The sequence below is a fragment of the Gigantopelta aegis genome, chromosome 2 (assembly GCF_016097555.1).
Source record: "Gigantopelta aegis isolate Gae_Host chromosome 2, Gae_host_genome, whole genome shotgun sequence".
NCBI classification, from domain to species: Eukaryota; Metazoa; Mollusca; class Gastropoda; order Neomphalida; family Peltospiridae; genus Gigantopelta; species Gigantopelta aegis.
Genome location: NC_054700.1, coordinates 33,011,126 through 33,033,706, shown reverse-complemented (window position 1 = coordinate 33,033,706; position 22,581 = coordinate 33,011,126). Strand labels below are relative to the sequence as shown.

The 22,581-nt window shown below is 38.2% G+C and overlaps 1 protein-coding gene across 1 annotated transcript in view; it reads left to right on the top strand.

Moving 5' to 3' along the window:
- Positions 1-21,827, top strand: part of LOC121388301 — a 109,649-nt gene extending 87,822 nt beyond the window's left edge. Inside the window, exons 4-7 of the mRNA XM_041519593.1 lie at positions 5,912-5,932; positions 6,097-6,387; positions 17,851-17,874; positions 18,784-21,827. Of these exons, the coding sequence (XP_041375527.1) occupies positions 5,912-5,932; positions 6,097-6,387; positions 17,851-17,874; positions 18,784-19,115 (668 nt within the window). The 3' untranslated portion in view covers positions 19,116-21,827. The remainder of the gene's footprint in view (positions 1-5,911; positions 5,933-6,096; positions 6,388-17,850; positions 17,875-18,783) is intronic.
- Positions 21,828-22,581: the final 754 nt, after the last annotated feature.

Below are 22,581 nucleotides of genomic sequence, written 5' to 3'. Positions count from 1 at the left end.
ACAAATAATTGCTCGGCCATCTGTGCATTTCCCCCATGACACCTGCCTCCAGAAGCTTGAGCAGCAGTCCATATCCATAACAAACTGAACTATTTCTAACCGTTTTCATTTTACAACAAAATAAACAATTGGAGAGATAACAAAACGATTTTGAAAATGCTTAACTTTAACCGTTTCGTTATCCCCTGGTGAAATATTAACGCCATTGAGTTCAAACACTGATGAGGTTATATAAACGTTGGTCTTTGCAGACAAATCGTTCATGAAAATGAAAGCTATAGTCTCAAGTGTATTTTCATTATTTTACCATTTAAAACAGATCATCGACATAGACTGGGTGTGGGTGTTTTCCTCGAGACGACGCGTGTTTTTGTTAAACGCAGATGTTTAAGCATTGTAAATCTATGTAGTTACACGCGTGTTGGACATAAACCGGTGTTTAAGCATTGTAAATGTATGTAGTTACACGCGTGTTGGACATAAACCGGTGTTTAAGCATTGTAAATGTATGTAGTTACACGCGTGTTGGACATAAACCGGTGTTTAAGCATTGTAAATGTATGTAGTTACACGCGTGTAAGACATAAACCGGTGTTTAAGCATTGTAAATGTATGTAGTTACACGCGTGTAAGACATAAACCGATGTTTAAGTATTGTAAATGTATGTAGTTACACGCGTGTAGGACATAAACCGGTGTTTAAGCATTGTATATGTATGTAGTTACACGCGTGTAGGACATAAACCGGTGTTTAAGCATTGTAAATGTATGTAGTTACACGCGTGTTGGACATAAACCGGTGTTTAAGCATTGTATATGTATGTAGTTACACGCGTGTTGGACATAATCCGGTGTTTAAGCATTGTATATGTATGTAGTTACACGCGTGTAAGACATAATCCGGTGTTTAAGCATTGTAAATGTATGTAGTTACACGCGTGTAAGACATAAACCTATGTTTAAGCATTGTAAATGTATGTAGTTACACGCGTGTTGGACATAAACCGGTGTTTAAGCATTGTATATATATATATATATATATGTAGTTACACGCGTGTTAGACATAAACCGGTGTTTAAGCATTGTATATGTATATAGTTACACGCGTGTTAGACATAAACCGGTGTTTAAGCATTGTATATGTATGTAGTTACACGCTTGTTAGACATAATCCGGTGTTTAAGCATTGTATATGTATGTAGTTACACGCGTGTTAGACATAAACCTGTGTTTAAGCATTGTATATGTATGTAGTTACACGCGTGTTAGACATAAACCGGTGTTTAAGCATTGTATATGTATGTAGTTACACGCTTGTTAGACATAAACCTGTGTTTAAGCATTGTATATGTATGTAGGTTTACGCGTGTTAGACATAAACCGGTGTTTAAGCATTGTAAATGTATAATTCTTGGCGCATTTCAAACACATAAATATTCAAACACGACTACACAGTCTTGTGCAACTAATTTGAAAATTGATTTTACTTATCATGTCAGTGGTGTTGTAGAAATTGTTATGGACTCCTTCAGGACATCTGAGGACATCTTTTTAAAACGGGTCATAACTTGTGAACACATACATGCTACTTACTCTATATATTAGCATGATGATTTCCCTCGGCGAATTTGTTGCATAATTCTTCTAAATGTCTAATTCTCTTGTGATTTCGTCAAAGACGTTTCAGGTGATAGCTTGTTAAAAAAAAGTAAAGTTTGTTTTATTTAACGACGCCACTAGAGCACATTGATTTTTTTTTATCTTATCATCGGCTATTGGACGTCAAACATATGGTCATTCTGACACTGTTTTTAAGAGGAAACTCGCTGTCGCCACATAGGCTACTCTTTTACGACAGGCAGCAAGGGATCTTTTATTTTCGCAGGATAGCACAAACCATGGCCTTTGTTGAACCAGTTATGGATCACTGGTCGGTGCAAGTGGTTTACACCTACCCATTGAGCCTTGCGGAGCACTCACTCAGGGTTTGGAGTCGATATCTGGATTAAAAATCCCATGCCTCGACTGGGATCCGAACCCAGTAACTACCAGCCTGTAGACCGATAGCCTAACTACGACGCCACCGAGGCCGGTCTAGCTTGTTAAAGTGGCAGCATCATTATATGATCCTTTACGTATTTAATGTTATTATTTTAAATGATGTATATTAAAAGTAATGTCTTCATAAAAACACACGGTTATATAGCGTCAGACATATAGTTAAGGACCACACAGATATATAAAGAGGAAACCCGTTATCGCCACTTCTTGGGCTACTCTTTTGGATTAGCAGCAATGGATCTGTTGTATGCACCATTCCACAGACAGGATAGTACATACCACGGCCTTTGTTACACCAGTTGTGGAACACTGGCTGGAATGAGCAATGGCCCAATGGAGCCACCGACGGAGATCGATCCTAAACCGACCGCGCATCAAATGAGCGCTTTACGACTGGGCTACGTCCCGCCCCAAAAACACACAGAGACACACATACCCAGAGAGAAAGAGAGACAGAGATGAGGATAGAGAGAGGGGGTAGATATGGGGGAGAGAGAACGTGTGTGTGTTTGTGTGTGTGTGTGTGTGAGAGAGAGAGAGAGAGAGAGAGAGAGAGAGAGAGAGAGAGAGAGAGAGAGAGAGAGAGAGAGAGAGAGAGAGAGAGAGAGGGAGAACGAGAGGAGAGAGAGAGAGAGAGAGAGAGAGATCAAGAAGAGAGAAGAGAGTTTTTTTTTTTTTTTTTCTTTGATTCTTGGGGAGTGTTTGAGAGAGCGAAAGAGAAAGTCGTGGGAGGTTTTGTGTCTGAAAGAGAAACAGAGAGAGTAAAATAGAGAGGGAGAAGGAGAGATAGAGAGAGCGAGAGATAGAGAGAGAGAGAGGAGGAGACGAGATCTCATCCTCTCTCTCTCTCGAGGTTCCCCTCGAGTAGATCGCTCTCTCGCGCTAGAGAGAGGGTTTTTTTGTTTTCTTGAGAAGTGGGGAGTTGGTTGAGAAGCGAAAGAGAAATCGTGGGAGGTTGTGTGGCTGAAAGAGAAACAGAGAGAGTAAAATAGAGAGAGAGAGAGATAGAGAGATAGATAGAGATAAGAGAGATATAGAGAGAGAGAGAGAGACAGAGATGACAGAGAGAGACAGAGTGGAGAGAGGGGAGAATGAAAGAGAGTGTGGTGGTAGAGATTTGTTGAGAGAGAGGAGACAGAGAAAGCGAGAAAGAAAGAGGGAGAAAAGAATATGTAGGGAGAGGGGTAGAGAGAGAGAGAGATAAGAGAGGGGGGGGGGAAGTGTTGAGAGAGACGCGAAAGAGAAAGACGAGGGATAGGTGTGTGGGTGAAAGAGAGACCAAGAGATTGAATAGAAGAGAGGCAAGAGAGAGAGAGAAGGGAGAGGTGAGAGGAGAGAGGTAGTGGGGGAGTGGTTGAGAGAGCGAAAGAGAAAGACGAGGGAGAGGTGTGTGGGTGAAAGAGAGACAGAGAGAGTGAATAGAGATAATAGAGAGCTAGAGAGAGAGAGAGCGAGAGAGAGAGAGGAGAGAGTAGGGAGAGAGAGGGGGATTTTAGAGAGGGGGCGTGGTTTTTTAGAGCGAAAGAGAAGTCGTCGTGGTGAGTGGTTTTTTTTTTCTGAAAGAGAAACCAGAAGAGAGTGAATAAAGAGGGAGAGAGAGATAGCGATAGAGAGAGAGAGAAGAGATAGAAGAGAGATAAGAGAGATCGGAGAGAGCTGTAGAGACAGAGAGATCTAGACGGGGGGATGATGGCGAGGGAGAGAGATTGAAGAGATGAGTTTGGGGTAGATAGAGTGTTTTAGAGAGAGGAGAACAGACGAAAGCGAGAATAAAGAGGGAGAAAAGAAGAGGTAGAGAGAGGGGGGTAGAGAGAGAGAGAGAGAGAGAGAGAGAGAGAGAGAGAGAGAGAGAGAGAGAGAGAGAGAGAGAGAGAGAAATTGCGACTGAGAGACAAAATAAAGCAAAACCAAAAACAAAAGCCCTTGTTACCATTCACCAATTTCCAAAAGAACCTCCAAGCCTTCCGCTCTCCCCCATTCCCATGCACATGCCCCTATCTTAGCCTCCAACGTCTCTATAATGGCGATCAAATCAATGTACTAGAAACTATTAGCCTAATTATACGTGTTAATATCCAGAACTAACCGCAAAACAAATATCACAGGTCAAACATAAAATCTACGTTTATCTTCACCACTACTCTAATGATCAAATATTTCACCAAAATGACGCCATCTTGTTTAAGCAGTGATAAAACTGTTTACCAAATGTACAATACTTGATGTATGTCGGCCCAGTCTATGTATGATGTGATGTTGGGAATGTTTTAATGCTAATAGTGTTGTCATTCATCATCAAAAACTCCCAGTCACTTAGGAGTTGTTTTTCCCAGATAGGAAGGCAATTTATTTTAATGCTCCGAATCGTTGAAATAAAATTAAATAATCCACTACGTATGATTAAAAATAGCTGAATGCTATGCGCAGAATCCACGAGAAAGGGGGTCTATACGTAGATTAACCCGACACCAAAACGAATGACGTGTGGGTCTTGATTCCTCTGCTACCATTCTGCTGTCAAAACCACAATGCCATGGGGACGATAATAAAGCGGCATTAGGCGGCCCGCCAACAGTCAAATGATGGGATTGCGTCCGTCTTCCCAATGTGATCATTTCCACAACCGCACTTATGACAGAAGACGCATCGCTATATTGTGGATAATAAACAGTCTTAAGACATTTGCAAATTGTTAGTAATAATATAATGGCTATTCGAGTGAGTACCACAAGGGGAGAGAGGGTGCAAGCAAACTCAATCATTGTTGTTAAGAGGTGTTGGTTCAGTGCAAACGAAGACGGGCGGATCCAGGGGAAAAAATGTCGGAGGGGGCACAAAAGTGAAAAGGGCATAAGGACTAACTTGTGAACAGAAAAACGTCCCCTAATCTCTCTCTCCCCCCCCCCCCCCCCCCCCCCCCCCACACACACCCCCCACCCCCCCCCCCCCCCCCCCACACACACATCTCCCCCTTTAATCCGCGTGTGACACACTGGAATTTGAGGCGAGAATAAACCAATTACCTGTTATGGTTAGCTATCTCAATTAAAGTTACATTAAAGTTTGGTTTTGATTAACTATACTACTTGAGCACATTGATATATTAATGATCGACTATTGGTTGATAATTCTGACGTATAATCTTCAGAGGAATCCCGCTACATTTCTTATTATTGCCAGCAAGGGATCTTATAGGTCTCACCACACATTTGTCATCTGTCACTGAAACCCATGTTAAATTGCCCAACTTCAAATGAAGATTGCCAGTAGAACGGGTTCTCATTGGTGTCAATAACATACACCATTGCAAACATACATTATATAAGCATTTATTTTCACTCCAAAATTGAGAACATTTCCTTCTCAGTTGTGTGCTATATGACCGCATGTGGCTGTAGTACCGTCCGAACAGGTGGTTCATTAACCGATTCACTCCGGCTATCTCTTGCGCTATACACCCATGTCCCAAAAATCCCTATTTTTGTGTGCAATTTAGAAAACAATGGGTTCAGAAATACAGAACTTGTAGTAAATTCTACAGCATAAAAAATGGCGATCCCTGTGGGAAGGACTATAGATTTTAAAAAATCTATGCTGAACCAATTTCTTTTTTCTTTTTTTTAAACATCTTGCATTGGTCGTATTTCTGAGAAATGAGACTTGACTATAAGAGAGATTGTTTTTTAACAGAAATAAAATTACAAATGAATTGTATCCACAAGAGATGCACTAGAATGCACTGTTGTACTTTATTTTACACTTCGGTTTCGATTCAAAAACAGTTGCGCACAGTTCTTTACATTTTTTTAAATTTAAACTCATCTGTTCTATTCTGTTTATTGTTTTTCAGGTCCACCGGTCGGAAAGCCAGGTAGGAGATCTCTTCTTTTATTATTTCATTATTTCTGTCTTTCTGTTTGTCTGTCTTTCTGTTTATTTTGTACCAAGTCTAACTTAAAACATTACTAGACAGGAACTTCGGAAACATATTGTTTTTTAATGAAATGGTGTAACACCTTTTTTTCAATCTTGCAGCAATATTTGTGTCTGGCCGGAAGTATGTGGATCAGGGTGAGCCTATTCGATTGGTGTGCAATGCAACTGGAGGGAGACACACCCCGGAAGACATAGACTGGTTCAAGAACGGAGACAAGATAGGACGATCGAAATACCACAATATAATAGTGACTAAATACCGGTCAATGGCGACCAAGGCATTAATTAGTGAATTGATTATAGACCACAGTCAAACGTCGGACACCGGTAACTATATATGTAGGAGCTCAAGGGAAGATATAGCCAGCATCCGGGTAACTGTGTTCACTGGTGAGTGTCATGCTCGTAACTAGGAATTGTCTGTGACAGGGGCGGATCCAAAGGGTGGACCAGAGATCCCGCCCTCTAAAAATATTCAGATGTCGCTTTGTTTCTCTTTTAGAGGGACAGACCCTAGTTTCAGCCCATGAAAATGCACACTAAGTTTAGCAATCTGATTAAAATTAGCTCTACTGGGTCTACCCTGGTAGACCTAACAGCATTGCGTGGACTCACATGTCCAGGTGACATTTCATCTATAAATAACAATTCAAATATCGACCAATTATACTTCGCCGTTTATAGCGTTATTCGGGAGCATACAAATTCTAAAAATATCGGGCGAGACTATTTATGTAATAGGCGAACTTGTTGGTCTATTTGAACATTAAAAAACCAGTGGGGAAGTGCAGTAATAAACTCTGGATTGTATACTAGTATAAACAGATTTTATGGCTATACCATCACGGTTGGGTTTTTTCGTCTTGAAACGAATTTTATATAAAATTTTATATTGAAATTAGTTTCCGACATACTTCGTAATTCACCCGAATCATTTCGTATACCCTCGGCATAATCCCGAATGTTTTCAAATTCTTTTTAAATCACTGGCATGATTTTGCAAGTAAGGTTTTGATTGGTCGAATGAAAGGTCAACTGGACATGAGCTCCAACGGGCTGCTGTTAGATCCACATGTAATAGTGGAGCTAATTTTAATTAGATTGTAAGTTTAGTTAATCTACAAACCTGTATTACATTTGGATAAAGTTACAACTGAGTGAAACAGGAGTTTGTGACTTTGAAATGGTGAAATACCCTTTAAAAATAGACTAAAACTCGACTCCATAACTGTTACTTCTCAGACGCACGTGCGTTTTTAAAAATATGAGAAATGCATTTTGTGATATTAAAAACACCAGGATGACCAAAAACACTTCGAATGTACGGAAATGGATAATCTAAACAATAAAATCTAAGTAAAGTATGATTCCAGTTATCAAAAACGGCTGTAATAGTAAAAAAAAATATATATGCCTTAGTGTTTAAAATCTAGGGTATGTCCCTTTAATTGTTTCCCGTTATGTTGCCCTTGGAACGTTACAAGTTAGTCCATATGCCCTTTTCCCGTTAGTCCACCACCCCGGAAACATTTCCTGGATCTGCTTCTGTGTATATGGCCCTATACATTTAAATTGGTATTTTAACTTGTTTTAAACTCGCAATTATTCCGCCGCAAATACGTCGAAAATTTATTTAGGCCTTCCATCAAGAATCCCAAATTGCCCACGGAACATTTTATTATCAATATCCCTCATGACTCCTTGAAGCAAATCGTCCCAAATTTACACACTCCGTTTGTAACTCACTTAATTCCACAAAACAACGATTGTCTCATTTTTGTCTCCGACACAAATCTCGTCATACACACATTTACAGAGTTCAATCTCATAAAATGAAGCATTCAATCTAAAGCCAGAAGCTTGGATTCCTCGGAACATTGATATATGCTGACAGTCCTTTATCATTTTATTTTCTACTTCGAATTGCTTCTTACAAATACAGCGATCAGATGAAATAACTGACTGTCACCAGGTGCACCCTTACCGACTGCGAATCTTGTTTTTTGAATGAAGGAAAGAAGGAAATGTTTTATTTAACGACGCACTCAAAGCATTTTATTTACGGTTATATGGCGTCGGACATATGGTTAAGGACCACATAGGAAATGTTTTATTTAACGACGCACTCAAAACATTTTATTTACGGTTATATAGCATCGGACATATGGTTAAGGACCACATATATATTGAGAGAGGAAACTCGCTGTCGCCACTTCATGGGCTGCTCTTTCCGGTTAGCAGCAAGGGATATTTTATATGCACCATCCCACAGACAGGATAGTACATACCAAGGCCTTTGTTACACCAGTTGTGGAGCACTGGCTGGAACGAGAAATAGCCAATGGGCTCGCCGACGGGGATCGATCCTAAATCGATCGCGCATCAGCCGAGCGCTGTACCACTGAGCTACTTCCCGCCCCTTGCTTTTCGACTGTTTCACTACAGTACTAAACATTGGTTTTATTGTTCGTTTCTTGTTCGCTATATTTAGGTTAGGTCAGGTAAGGCCATAGGTTTTAACGTGTCCATTGAGAACAATCTGTTGTAGCACACGCCTGTCATGGACGCGCAGGTGTCGACTTTCGCCGACTCCTCCGTCCAAGACAGGAAAGGGTGTGGGGTGGGTGGGAGTGGGGGTCGCCCGCACTGGCATGTGCAAGGGAGCACAAACAGCCCGACCAGGGTCGGTAGTGGGCGAGGGTTGGTTTTGGTGCTACTGAATTTGAAAATGTCCCGTAGTATTAAAATCAAATAGAAAATGTTGCGTAATTTCTTTACGGTAATTTTGACGCATAATTTACAATGGTTCATCAAAACTGAAAATGAAGCTAATAGGTGGAACCTTCTGTGTATTTTCTGAAAACTGACTGTTATTCCCCTGCCTCTCCCCCCCCCCCCCCCCCCCCCCCCCCCCTCCCCCCCCCCCCCCCCCCCCCATTAATTCAGAACGACAAAACCGTTGTCGTCGATCATGGCTGTATCCCTGCACAATGCAGAGTCGAATAGACATTTGTCTAAATAGTGGTTGTCAGGGCTTTAGACTGTACTAAGGATAACGGGTGTGCTCAGGCTAAGTATGCCCAATATAAGCAAGCCCATATTAAGTACAAACATGCAAAGCGCAAATAAAATTCACCTCAAAACCAATTGCATTTCAAGCTGTAATTAGATTAAAAAAGAAAGAAATGTTTTATTTAACGACGCACTTAACACATTTTATTTACGGTTATATGGCGTCAAATATATGAAGGACCACACAGATAATGAGAGGAAACCCGCTGTCGCCACTTCATGGGCTACTCTTTTCGATTAGCAGCACGTGATCTTTTATATGCACCATCCCACAGACAGGGTAATACATACTACGGCCTTTGATATATCAGTCGTGGTGCACTGGCTGGAACGAGAAATAGCCCAATGGGCCCACCGACGGGGATCGATCCCAGACCGACCGCGCATCGAACGAGCGCTATACCACTGAGCTACGTCCCGCCCCTAATAAGATTAAAATAACTAGAAATGCATGTTGTTAATAGCATCACTACACTAAAAAGACCATCGTGTGCCCAGAGCAGATAAAAACAAAGATCCTGTTGTGCCTAAATTAGTGAGATCTAAAGCCATAGACTGATTCCATGAATCTCTATCTGTCTATAAGAGGACCGCCACCCCGAGGAGATCCTTCACTGGAGTGGATAGGGGCACGTAAAATGAGTTGCCAGTCCAGTCACTGGACAATGCACAGCACTCCCATTACGACATGTTTGTGCAGACGGTGATACTGTTTGTGAGATAGGTTTTGCTTTTAGTTGTGTAATTGGTAAGAATTACATAAGCTTCGTACCAACAGCGTCGAGCCTTTTATCTAATTTGGCCACACGCCAGTATATAATTGGATTTGTGTTACACGTTAGCCCCAAGCTGAGAAGATATGCCCCCAAAAGGGTGTAAGCTAAATATAAACGACGAGATGCATTTGCAAAACAACCTGCTAAATATTACTGGCAGATGTCCATAGATATCGAGACTCAAACTCCGTCTAGACTCTTGCGTCATACAAATTGCATCTAACATGAGGTCAGACGGCTCTAAAATTGTGCAGATGCACGCTATGGTATGGTATTTGGTATGCAGGTTTTTAAATGATGTCCAGTATATTAATACCATGATAGAATATATTTTAAAGACATCAGCTATGTAAAGCTTAAGATCATAACGTGACAGCGGCAAGAAAAGTCAGAGATGAGCGAATGTTGGTGACTTTCGTGAGCTTGGAGAACACATTCCAAATTCAATTTTACGACGACCGTCACGTAATAAGCAATAACCAGGAGTGAAGAATAATTACATTGGCCGCTTTTTTTGGCACAAGACGTCTTTATAATGCTTTTAAAAACTGAGATACATAATATACAAAGAAAGCAGCGATCCCCAGGTTGTAAAACCACGACGTATTTGTCTTATTATAAGAGCCAGTTTTGATAATTTAAATTAGAAGTTACTAAAAATTATTTATTGCTCAGAATATCCACGTGCATACATTTGATGTTTAAACGGGCTAATGTCGTATAACAATAGACTACCGTTACTTCTCAGAGGTATGTGCATTTTTAGAATTATGGAAAATGCATTCGCGGTATTACGAACACCAGAATGACCAGAAACACTTCGGATGTATGGATGTGAATAATCTGAACTATAAAATCTAAGTAATGTCTGATTTCAGTTACCGAAAACGGATCTAATAGTTTTAAAAAACCCACAGTAGTGTTAAACAATAGGGTCTGTCACTTAGAAGCGAGACATGTTGAGAAAAATAAACTTATTAGCTTATTGTCACTAGTGGTTATCACAATGTGTCAGTCAGTCCTTAAAGTCAGGGAGCACGGACCCTGAGTTTGTGAACACTTCGTGTCATGAAAAGAATCTGTGCATTATTTGAATATTGGGACCTTTAACAAGATTCCAGACGGCAACATGTACAGTTACGTGTAGGTCATAGTGATTTGTTGAACATCTATATTGTTCCAGAAAATAACAGGATCGTTGTGTGAACATTATATTTGTCAGCTTATGGCTTATGTCAGAGAGTTTAACGTGCACATTCAGAGCAAGCTGTTGTAGCGCACGCTTGTCCAGGCCTGTAGCCCCCCCCCCCCCCCCCCCCCCCCACCCCCACCCTTCGCCAGTTTTTATTTGTGGACTTTAAAATGTCTTATAATGCTAATAAGGAAGGAAATGATTTATTTAACGACGCACTCAACACATTTAATTACGGTTATAGGACATCCAGAATGCTAATACAGAAACCTGACGATAGAACAACCATAAAAAGTATCCCCCACCCCACTTGAAAATCCGTCCTACGGGCCTGTTGTCAGCTTTTAGTCTGATTCCAGGTTGTTTGTGCAGCTTTTATTTGTAAATGGTTATCACACCACTAATAGGCTAATTTGTCAATCCGTTCCCATCATGAAACTGGTATGACATGTAAGCATGTGCCTCATAACGTATGCATTACTTAAACTTTAACTTAAAAGTATGCCTTAAACAAGTTTTGGTTGGTGAATAAAACGTAATTGTAAAAGCACAATTATTATTCATTCACTAAAATCTCCAAATAATCAACGCAACACGAAGTCTGTTTATACAGAAATACGATTTTGAATGCACTAATGGTGGCCTCCATTATTACAAAAGGTCATACAAAATACAAATCGGAAAACTACACAGTGACAATACTGTTAAAAGATTCATTTAAAGTTTGTATTTATCCGCCACGATTCTTATCCACGGATCAGGCCATCACCCACACTCATCCCGGGCCCCCATCCTTTAACTACTCCAAACCATGATGGTCTTGGAGGGAGGGGGGGGGGGGGGGGGATTCCAGATTCGGACAGCGATAAAAGTTAAGTTGGAATGACTGACACTTTAGTTTTAAATAATTCTGTGAGTCGTGATACTGGCAGAGAACGGTCGAGTTTTAATTGTCTAGATAACCGTTCACCAGACGGCTCGGGGAATCGAAACCTGTCAATGTTAACAGATGACTGACCATCAGTCAAGCGATGGCGTAGCGGGCTAATTAACCGGTCGATGGGTCGGTATCTAACCAAATAAGTGTCCCTAGCAGTGACGCAAGAATCTCGGTTTGACGTGACTTGCAGCACAAACGTTTGGTTATGGGAGAGTATGAAATGTCGTGTTGGGAATCGGTTGGTATTATATGATCGATTATCGGCTATACTCGGTTTACACCAACCACTCAACTTTCGATTACAGAATCGATTAGAATTGTTTTGAACATAAGGAAGGATTTCAATAATTACGACCATGCACCTATTGTCGTGTTCACAGAGATGGCTAATTTTACATTTAAAGGGACATACCCTAGTTTTAAAACACAAAGGCATATTTTTTAACTATTAGAGCCGTTTTTGGTAACTGAAATCATACGTTACTTATATTTTATTGTTTAGATTATCCATTTCCGTACATTCGAAAATGTTTTTGGTCATCCTAGTGTTTTAATATCACAAAATGCATTTCTCATATTTTTAAAAACGCACGTGCGTCTAAGAAATAACAGTTATGAAGTTAAGATTTAGTCTATTTTTAGAGGGTATTTGACCATTTCAAAGTCACAGACTCACGTTTCACTCAATTGTAACTTTATCCAAATGTGTTGCAGGTTTGTAGATTCACTCAGGAATGTCCCTTTAATAAACAGTTTAAATTTCAAAAATAAAGTTTCTAGAGAAATGACAGTTAAACTATTCTTGAGTAACACCAGTGACAAAAAAGTAACGCCAATAACAATATGTAACACCAATGACATTCAAGACTGGATCCTTGAAACACTATTATTCTCGAGACTACCACTAATTGTTAGCAAATGTATGTAATTAATATTTCTTTAATTTTTTTTTTTTTTTAAAAACATAGTTCAACCTACAACTATTAAAAGCCTATTAGAATAATTGTGTGTTTGTGGAAACATTGATAAGAGTTAGATACGGCCAGTGACTCAGACAGTTTAAAAAATACACTGAATTCAGATACTGAATTTTAATTTTTGTTTAAATATTAAGTTAAAGGTCTTTATTGTTCTGGGGGCAATAAATCTTTAAAAAAAAAAAAAAAAAAAAAAAAAAAAAGTCAACAAACTTAAAAGCAGCAAATAATTTTTTAAAAAATTTAAAAAATTTAAAGGTCTATTCATTCATTCGTTTATACAGTTATTTTCGTCCTTGTATTAAGACCCAAACACGCTGTCCTGGAACACATATTAGTTGTCTGAATCACGTATCCAGAAACATAACTTAGTTCAAGCTTATGTTCAAATATGCACCAGCAGTAAATCATACAACAAACGACTGTCCGTTGGAGACCTCTATATCTTTCCTTTAAAGATTAACTTTATAATAAAGTATGAGCTGTATGGTTTAAATCTATTTAACTGTATATTTTGTATTCCCCATAACGAGTGAAAATTGTTAATCCTACTTTTGCTTTCACGTAAGCACTGCAAAAATCTACACTAAATGTTCAATTTTTTTCAGAAAACGAGGACGCCTTATAAATACGTGACGTTATTCTTATGTTTTCAGCATATAGCAAATAAAAGAAATGTCATTCACTTTGTTTAATAATTAAAAAAAAAAATCAGTTTGTTCAGCGTTCCGGTCTGGTCCGCGTTTTACCAACACCCATCGTTAAAACTAGATATCAATACAGATATGCATTATGGTCATACCAGTGAATAGATTGTAAAATGTCAATTTTCTAATGAATTGATTCTTAATTTATACACTCAAAATTATTTACATTGTTACGAATGGATTATATGTTTATTCACTACAGTCGAGGTGCAAAAAATGCAGCATACTTTAGCAGATCGAATAATACATGTAACTGAAAACAAATTCTAACAATAGGGGGCTTATAATTCATAAAAATTAAATGATTTGGCCTTGTTGATCTAGCACGCGTGAGGTCATGTGACACGCACCGAATGTTAATTCATCTTCCTCCATTTGATGTCAACTTTTACAGGTTATGTGGACCCGATATCGGTAATTTTAAGGAATAAACAAAATAGTAAATTTAACAGTTTTAGGAGTTTGTAAAATTTTGTATTTAAATACTTGTCTGAACTTTATTATTGATGAAAATGTTCACGACCTGCGCAGAAAGACCTCACAAATGAACGACAAGCAGACGATAACAAATCGGATGTTAAAGGACATTCCTGAGTTTGCTGCAGTTTTTAAGATGTTAATATGTAAGTTTAATCGTAGAATTATTTTATTAGTCGGAAACATCTTACAATGCAACGAACTCGGGAATGTCCCTTTAATAGCGCGAACCGTGCATGAGAAAAGCCGAACAGAACTGGAAGCATAACGCAGTTAGGGACGTTGACGATGCACTCTTTACATTCCAGCAACACATTTATTTTACCCAAAGTGCAATTATGCATCTGTGATACTGCACATGCCCCTTTAACATATTTATAAGCGCCAAGGACCCGTATTTACAAAAAAATTATAATGTGATTACTTCATATGCATGCAATTTGTATGACGTTACTGTGGCGTTACTGACTCAGACTATTATAATCTTGCTTATTAACTTAGCAAGATGATTGGAACGATGCAGTTGGGAACAAGCTTGAAAATGTCAAGCCGGTCCTGGTAGTCCTATAGACGGTGCAGGAATGATGAAATAGTCTTTGTTTCGTGCTCGCATCGGTCATACATACTTGATTCGTTCATTCATTCATTCATTCAAAAGGATCCTCCACATCAGTGTGAGCACTGTCAGTGTACATTAAATAAGGTAAATGTGGTAGAAGAAAGGTGATAGAATAATTTTGATACCATCCTGAACTTTTGTTGAAATTCTTAAGAGATAGCGAATTTTATTCCAAATTTTAAATTGACTCACCTGTGATAGTTATATTTTGGCACAGCTCTTAACACTGTGTTTCAATTTAACTTTTTAGTTTTTATATTGATGTTCATCACCACTTCATTTTTGCATTTGACCTTGTATGACATCAAATAGCCGATGTATTTTTCGTAATGGAGCGAAGTTAAACACATTCGTACATTAATTTTATTATCCACATGGTTTAACATAACCGGGTTAATAATAATCATACGAAGCACAGTGTAATAACAAGTGTAATGACGTAATTTTGGGAAGCGACGTCATAACATGACGTTACTTCCCCTGTCCTAGTCCAGACTGTGCATGTGAAATATGACGTAATTTCGTCGTCGTCTTCTAGTTATGGTTGAAACATTTTTAGATGGCCCTTGTTATTCACAAACAAATTTACAGTAATAATATGGATAATAAAGAAATTAAATATTACACTCGCGTGTGTGTTGTACTGATTTTACGAAACTCGTGTCAGGATGTCTGTATTACTCTCGCTCGGGCAATACAAAATTCCTGACACTCGTTACGTAAAATCAGTACGACACACAAGCTTGTATAATGATATCTATCTATTACAACCTTTAGTCTAGACTTCAAACGCTTTTGTAAGCACCAGGCAAGACGCTCTGACGGGGAAAACAATATTCAAATTGCCTATCTCTTTCCGTCACTCTCGAATTTAAAATTTAAATTGATTGTCAGACAGAGCTAGTTGAAAGTCGAGCGTTGTGTGACTGGAAAGTGTCAGTCACCTCCAAACGATTTCTGTCAACTAAACTGTATTTTAAACATCGCTTGAGGAACAATCGTTTGTCCGCATGCAACACATTCATGAGAAACAGTGGGTGCAGAACGGTAAAGTCTTTAGTTTTAGTTTGGTGCGTCATCTTATTTCCGATTAATGTTGCATTATTTGAAGGCCCTTGAGGGGAAGTCAAGAGGCATCGGATTTTCGAAAAGGCCAATTGAACAATTATTACGTAATGAAATGGGATTGGCTTTGTCAGGAGAATGGGAAAAAATCTCCAAAAACCCCCAAACATTGTTGAGCAAAAGGACGACTGCCTCCTCCGTTCAATGAAATTTTCATTGCATTATTAGTTGCCTACCTGTGCAACTGGGGGTGGGTGGGGTGGAGGGGGGGGGGGCTGTAGCTTTAGTCTCTGTACTTCTATACGTCTGTATGTTAGTCTGTCCGTCTGTCCCACAATGCCTAAAGATATTGATCTGAAATTCTGTGCATAGTATAACCCCTGCTAGTCCATAACAAAACACGACTCGGGTTTCGAGATTCTTTATTCCTGTAGGGAAAAACCTATAAATATATAAATGGTATATTTTGTTGAATAATTTGACATAACAACATGACATACATGAAAAATATAATAAATGTCTGGGTCCTACATAAAACATACAAATACACGTAATATAACATTAAAACACAGTCACCAGACATCAACTATCTTTTGTTTGCACCAAAGACGTCCTCATGGGTGTTCACCATCAAGATCATAATTATGTGACCTTACGAGTGAAAGTCTACGAGAAGAATGAGAAGGTGGTGTGGTATTTGAAATGAAAGGTCGGATTTTCCCCAGCATGCAGTGCAACTGTCATAATGCGTCACTCTAGTCAGTCAAGCGTAACCTATCACTAAATACAAGTGCAACTAACCACAAAACTACAGTCCATACCCATCTACCCATTATAACTATAAGCATATACATAAAAATAGCTAATGTATACATATTAAATAATACAGTAAAGCACTAACTCATCCGTATTAACAATTGTATTAAAATATCCCTGGTTATCAAGTACTGTCACAGACTAAGTTTGATTTTCTTAGCGATTTAGCCATTTGTGACATAGTTATGGCCCTTCAACTTGGAAGATAAGAACATTTGTTTTCGGGACTGTTTTGCAGTACCTCAAGATATTGAGCTGAAATTTTGCGTGTAGCTTTGTTGTTTCTTGTTACAGATCAATTTTAATTTTATTAGCGATTTACCTAAATTTTCACAGAGTTATGGCCCTTGAATTTAAAAGATACAAAAATGTGCCGGTAGGCAATATGTATTGCCCAAGAAGTACTCTCAAAATGTTTGTTCACATGGTAGCTATGCCATGTGATTGGTAGATACTGGCTTCACCTCTCAACAGTCATAATTATTTTGTGTATATGTAGAACATAAGGTGAAATTCTTTATGGAACAATCTACAGTGTGTTGAATTGCTTATATATAATAAGATGAAATTTTTTATGAACTATTCTACAGTGTGTTAATTTGCTTCTATATAATAAGGCGAAATTCTTTATGAACCATTCTACAGTGTGTTGATTTGTTGATTTGCTTGTATATAATAAGGTGAAATTCTTTATGAACCACTCTACAGTGTGTTAATTTGCTTGTATATAATAAGGTGAAATTCTTTATGAACTACTTTATATTGGCGAGAACTGACATTTGCGTTTTTACTTATTTGTTACAGAATATTAAGCCATTTTTGATAGCCTGTTTACATGAGATAGAACCACCAGGACAGTGCTTAGTCTACAATAGGTGGGGGGGAAGTACAAACAGATTCAGGGAATAATAATAGACTGGCATCTCTAGCTAGACACAAAGGGCACTGTTAATAAAAGGACACCTATTCGTGTGTTCTCGGAGTGCATCTGCCCCTTGCTACCTCGCTAGATTCGGCCCTGGACATTGATTTTCTAGGACCGACTGTCAGACATGCTCTTTACCTCGATATAAAGACCATCTGATTATGAAGTCCACGTTGAGTATATGTGTTTGTTTTTGGTTGCTTGAATAGAGATTGTTTGTAGATATGTATAGCAGTAGTTTACAATTAATCACTGATTGTTTTTAATTTCTTTCTTTTTTATTGCAGCTGATAGTACAAGTAATGTAAAACGTAAGTAAAATATATAAGTTAATAATAATACGGATATCAAAATGTTGGATGTTTTTGTTTAATAAAGCCTTTGAAAAAGGTTTGAGAAATGTCAGTATTCAAGTAAACGTTTTACATTGGTGACTTGAATCACTTTTTTCATCAGTAGATTTTTCCACCACAGATCGTGCTAATTATTATAGCTCCATTTATACATCAGTTTCATATATTATGCATACAATCACACATACATACATACATACATACACACATACATACATACATACATACACACATACATACACACATACATACATACATACACACATACATACATACACACATACATACACACATACATACATACACATACATACATACATACATACATACATACATACATACATACATACATACATACACACATTCATACATACATACATACACACACACACACATACATACATATATACATACATACATACAGTAGATGTAGCAGACTTATATATAGATATTCATACATCAATACATACATTCACACATACATACATACATACATACATACATACATACATACATACATACATACATACATACATACATACATACATACATACATACATACACACATACATACATACACACATACATACACACATACACACATACATACATACATACATACATACATACATACATACACACATTCATACATACATACATACACACACACACACATACATACATATATACATACATACATACAGTAGATGTAGCAGACTTAACTGTATATTAATCAAATTCATAAAACAATGAAAGTTAAGTTTGTATACCACGTGTTTTCAATGTCACCAATCCAAACACTTAAGCAACCGAGTGAAACAGATTATAAATCTTTATTAATATACTTTGCATAAATTTCCCTTTCAGGCTCGGACATAAAACTCGGAAAACTTGGTGGCAAGACCTCGGTACCCAGCAGTTCGTCGCGAGTTTGTTGTACAGGGATAACATTTTTAAACATCCTCGTTATCTCGATACTGTTTTCTGCTCAACTACTCAGCGTTATCGAGACACCTCTAGTTCTGTGCCTTAGTGTTATGAAATTGGTTTCTTTCGCGTTGAACCTCGTCACTGACGCATGCGCCCAAACATTGGTCAGTCTGCTTTCCGGCAGTAGCATGCTAGTGATAGCTACATTGCATTATGGGTGGAATAAACGAGTGCTTTACCCTCTGTGTCATACTTCCGGTTGTGGATGAGTGTTGTGCTGGATCTGTTTTGTTTGTGGTTTTGCCTGGTACACGGGCAATGGGCACCTGCGTGTACGCGTTATATGACCGATCCCCGTTTTGATGACATGCTTGTTTACGACGAATCAAGAGCCAGAAAGGTGTCGAAGTATCACGTACAAAACGGTGAAGGTGATATGAGGATTCTTTATAGCACAGTCCAGTTAAACGATAACCTAAAGCCTCGGAATTGTAAGTCCCCGAGCACAAGGCTTCGGTGTTTGATGATGTATGCGCAAACACTGGCTGTGTGTCTCACTTGTAACATTTGTGCATTATTCACGGCCCCTCATAACGTTTTAATTCGGTTGTGGTGACGGGCGATTCTTGCGCAGTGTCAGACGAAGACTAAATGAAGTGCATCATGTTTGCTAATGATTTGAGAACAGTCGATAACCTTCCTGCCCCAGAAGACGAGCGCAAGTCTCGCTATCGACGTCTCAGACAAGCTGATGTTGACAGGCACTGCCATAGATCGAAGGAACCTCTGTAATAAGACAGATTTCATCTGATGTTGTATGCTTTCCTCAAGTTAGCTTTGGTCTGAACATGAAAGAACAGCTGCCCTTTCCTTGTTCTCCACGACACCAGGGATACGTTTAGCCAGACGTTTGTCGCTAACGTCTGCTAAACTTGTCTTTTTTATGCTACATGTTAAAACTAAATGACCACTTCGGGAACTACTAGTAGTCAAAATAGTTTGCAAACGTTAACACCGCTCGCTGTCGCTGAACACGGGGCTAAACCATGTTTAGGAAGCCAAGCGCTCGCGGTAGCCATCTAGACTGGTTTTTGCACCTAACGTCAAATGGATGTGACTGGATAGTAGAGGATGGAAATCGGTCATAGTTTCCAGGAAGACGTCTATTTGCAATCAGAACATTTCCAATATGGCCGCTGTGCTACGCACAGTACATAAAACAAACACGAAATTTAAAATGATTATCGTACATACAATTATTCTAAAAAAAATAAGACCCTTTAAAGTTGAACAAATGATATTAAACATTCTGAACATATAATTAAAATTGTAATTGTCTTTAGTTTTAAAGCTGCATTCTCGACAGTATATGTTAGCCAATTTGGAAGCGAAGCAGTCGTAGCTACATTTAACCCGAAGAGTGGCACAGTTTTCTAATTTCAGAACAGTTACATGATGGCCTCTAGGGAGAATGCATAAAACATACGTGAATCAGGACTGGAAATAGTACCTTTCAGTCTGCCATTGCCTAGTCGTTTTAACAACAGACCGACTCAAAATAATATACACGTCTCGCTGGCGATTAGTTAAACAAAACTTTACTGGCGTGCTTTTATCCATTGAAGGTTCAAGCACGTCCACCCTAAACATAGTATCTGACTTTGCCAGTGACCACGTCCAGGGAAGATCAAACAAACATCCATTTGACACACATATTTACATCTACTGACAAAACAAGCACATACCAGAATGGATCGAGAAGACTAGTTCGTTTAAAATGCACTTTTTTATGTTTATCATATTGCTGATACGCATCGCTAGTTTATAATTATAAATATGACGTATTCAAACAACTTGAACTGGGGGAATGGTCAGACCCCGCTTTACGGAACGATCTTAGCGCTAAGATCACCTTAAGTACATACCAACCTTATGCACCTTAAGATGACCTTGGCGCTAAGATCGCTTCATGAAACGGGCCCAGGCTTTTCACAGAAATGTACTGTTAGTGACTTCAGCAGGTCATTTCTAAATATACTGAGAGAGAGAGAGAGAGAGAGAGAGAGAGAGAGAGAGAGAGAGAGAGAGAGAGAGAGAGAGAGAGAGAGAGAGAGAGAGAGAGAGAGAGAGTTAAGGGAACACTTGATATTGTAGACCACATTTCAGTGACCATCTACGTCGTGATGTGTGTTTAAAGTACACAGATGTAATGTGAGACTGAATGTCGGTAATGTGAGACTGTATGTCAGTAGCACGGTTAACTTCCTCACACTATGGATAAGGATATTGGTCACCCTCTCCTGTCTGTGTTGGCGTTATCCCTGAGCTCTTTCCATCAGTATAGTTCAACCTTTGACAACCAACACATTTGTGTTAAAGGCAAAATTGTGAGATTTTTTTTTTATCTTTGAATATTGAAAATTGCAGTTAGGATTTGTATTTGACAAATAAAGTGATGTTTGAGTTGTGATATAATCATCTAATCAGTTTTAAATATGCACGGTATCTTACCACAGAGCTACAATGTAGATACAGATCAAGGAACATTTGATACCATATTGGTCAACAACCGTCATCAAGTCTAAAGAGATAGAGTAATTCGTATTTATTCAATCTGATTCAAATTAGCTCTACTGGTTTCACCAGTAGATCTAACAGCATTGCGTGGACTCCCATGTCCAGGTGACATTTCATCTATAAATAACAATTTAAATATCGACCAATTACACGTCGCCTTTTATAGCGTTATTCGGGAACATACAAATTCTAAAAATATCGGGCGAGACTATTTATGGATTAGGCGAACTTGTTGGTCTATTTGAACATTAAAAAAACAGTGGGGAAGTGCAGTAATAAGCTCTGGATTGTATACTAGTATAAACAGATTTTATGGCTATACCATCACGGTTGGGTTTTTTCGTCTTGAAACGAATTTTATATAAAATTTTATATTGAAATTAGTTCCCAGCATACTTCGTAATTCACCCGAATCAGTTCGTATACCCTCGGCATAATTCCGAATGTTTTCAAATTATTTTTAAATCAATGGCATGATTTTGCAAGTAAGGTTTTGATTGGTCGAATGAAAGGTCAACTGGACACGAGCTCCAACGGGCTGCTGCTAGATCCACATGTAATAGTGGACCTAATTTTAATTAGATTGTTATTTATTAATATAATATAAAATAAATTTATAAAATTTATAAAACTATAAAATATTATGTTGCTTTATTGTAAATAGTTTTAAAACCGGAATCGTTTTCATGTTTATCCCCTTTGATTACATGAGTAAACGATAATCTACATTGATAGCCTTATATATTTTGTATTAAATAATCCGAAAATATGGCTCTGTGTTATCAAACAGATGCTTTTTTTTAACTATCGATTAAATAATTTCTTTAAGAATGTACAGATATCAATATAGCTATTTTGTAGTAAGTAATTGGTGTATAAAAATGTTAGTGCTTTGAAACAGTTTGCATTTGTGCCTTTATATTTTATTTTTCTTCTTTTGACATTTTAATTAAAAAGTTTTGACACATATTGCCTTTAATAGTATCAAACTATATTTCGTTGTAGATGAAATCTGCCGTCGAAGATGTATTTTGTTTCTTGTTTTAAAAGTTGTTACTGCTTGATGTTTCTAATAGCATAAAATATAAAATTTATTTAGTAGTAGATAGATTTTGCAAATGTAGATCTGTGCTAATGATATTATTTTCTTGTTGTTTT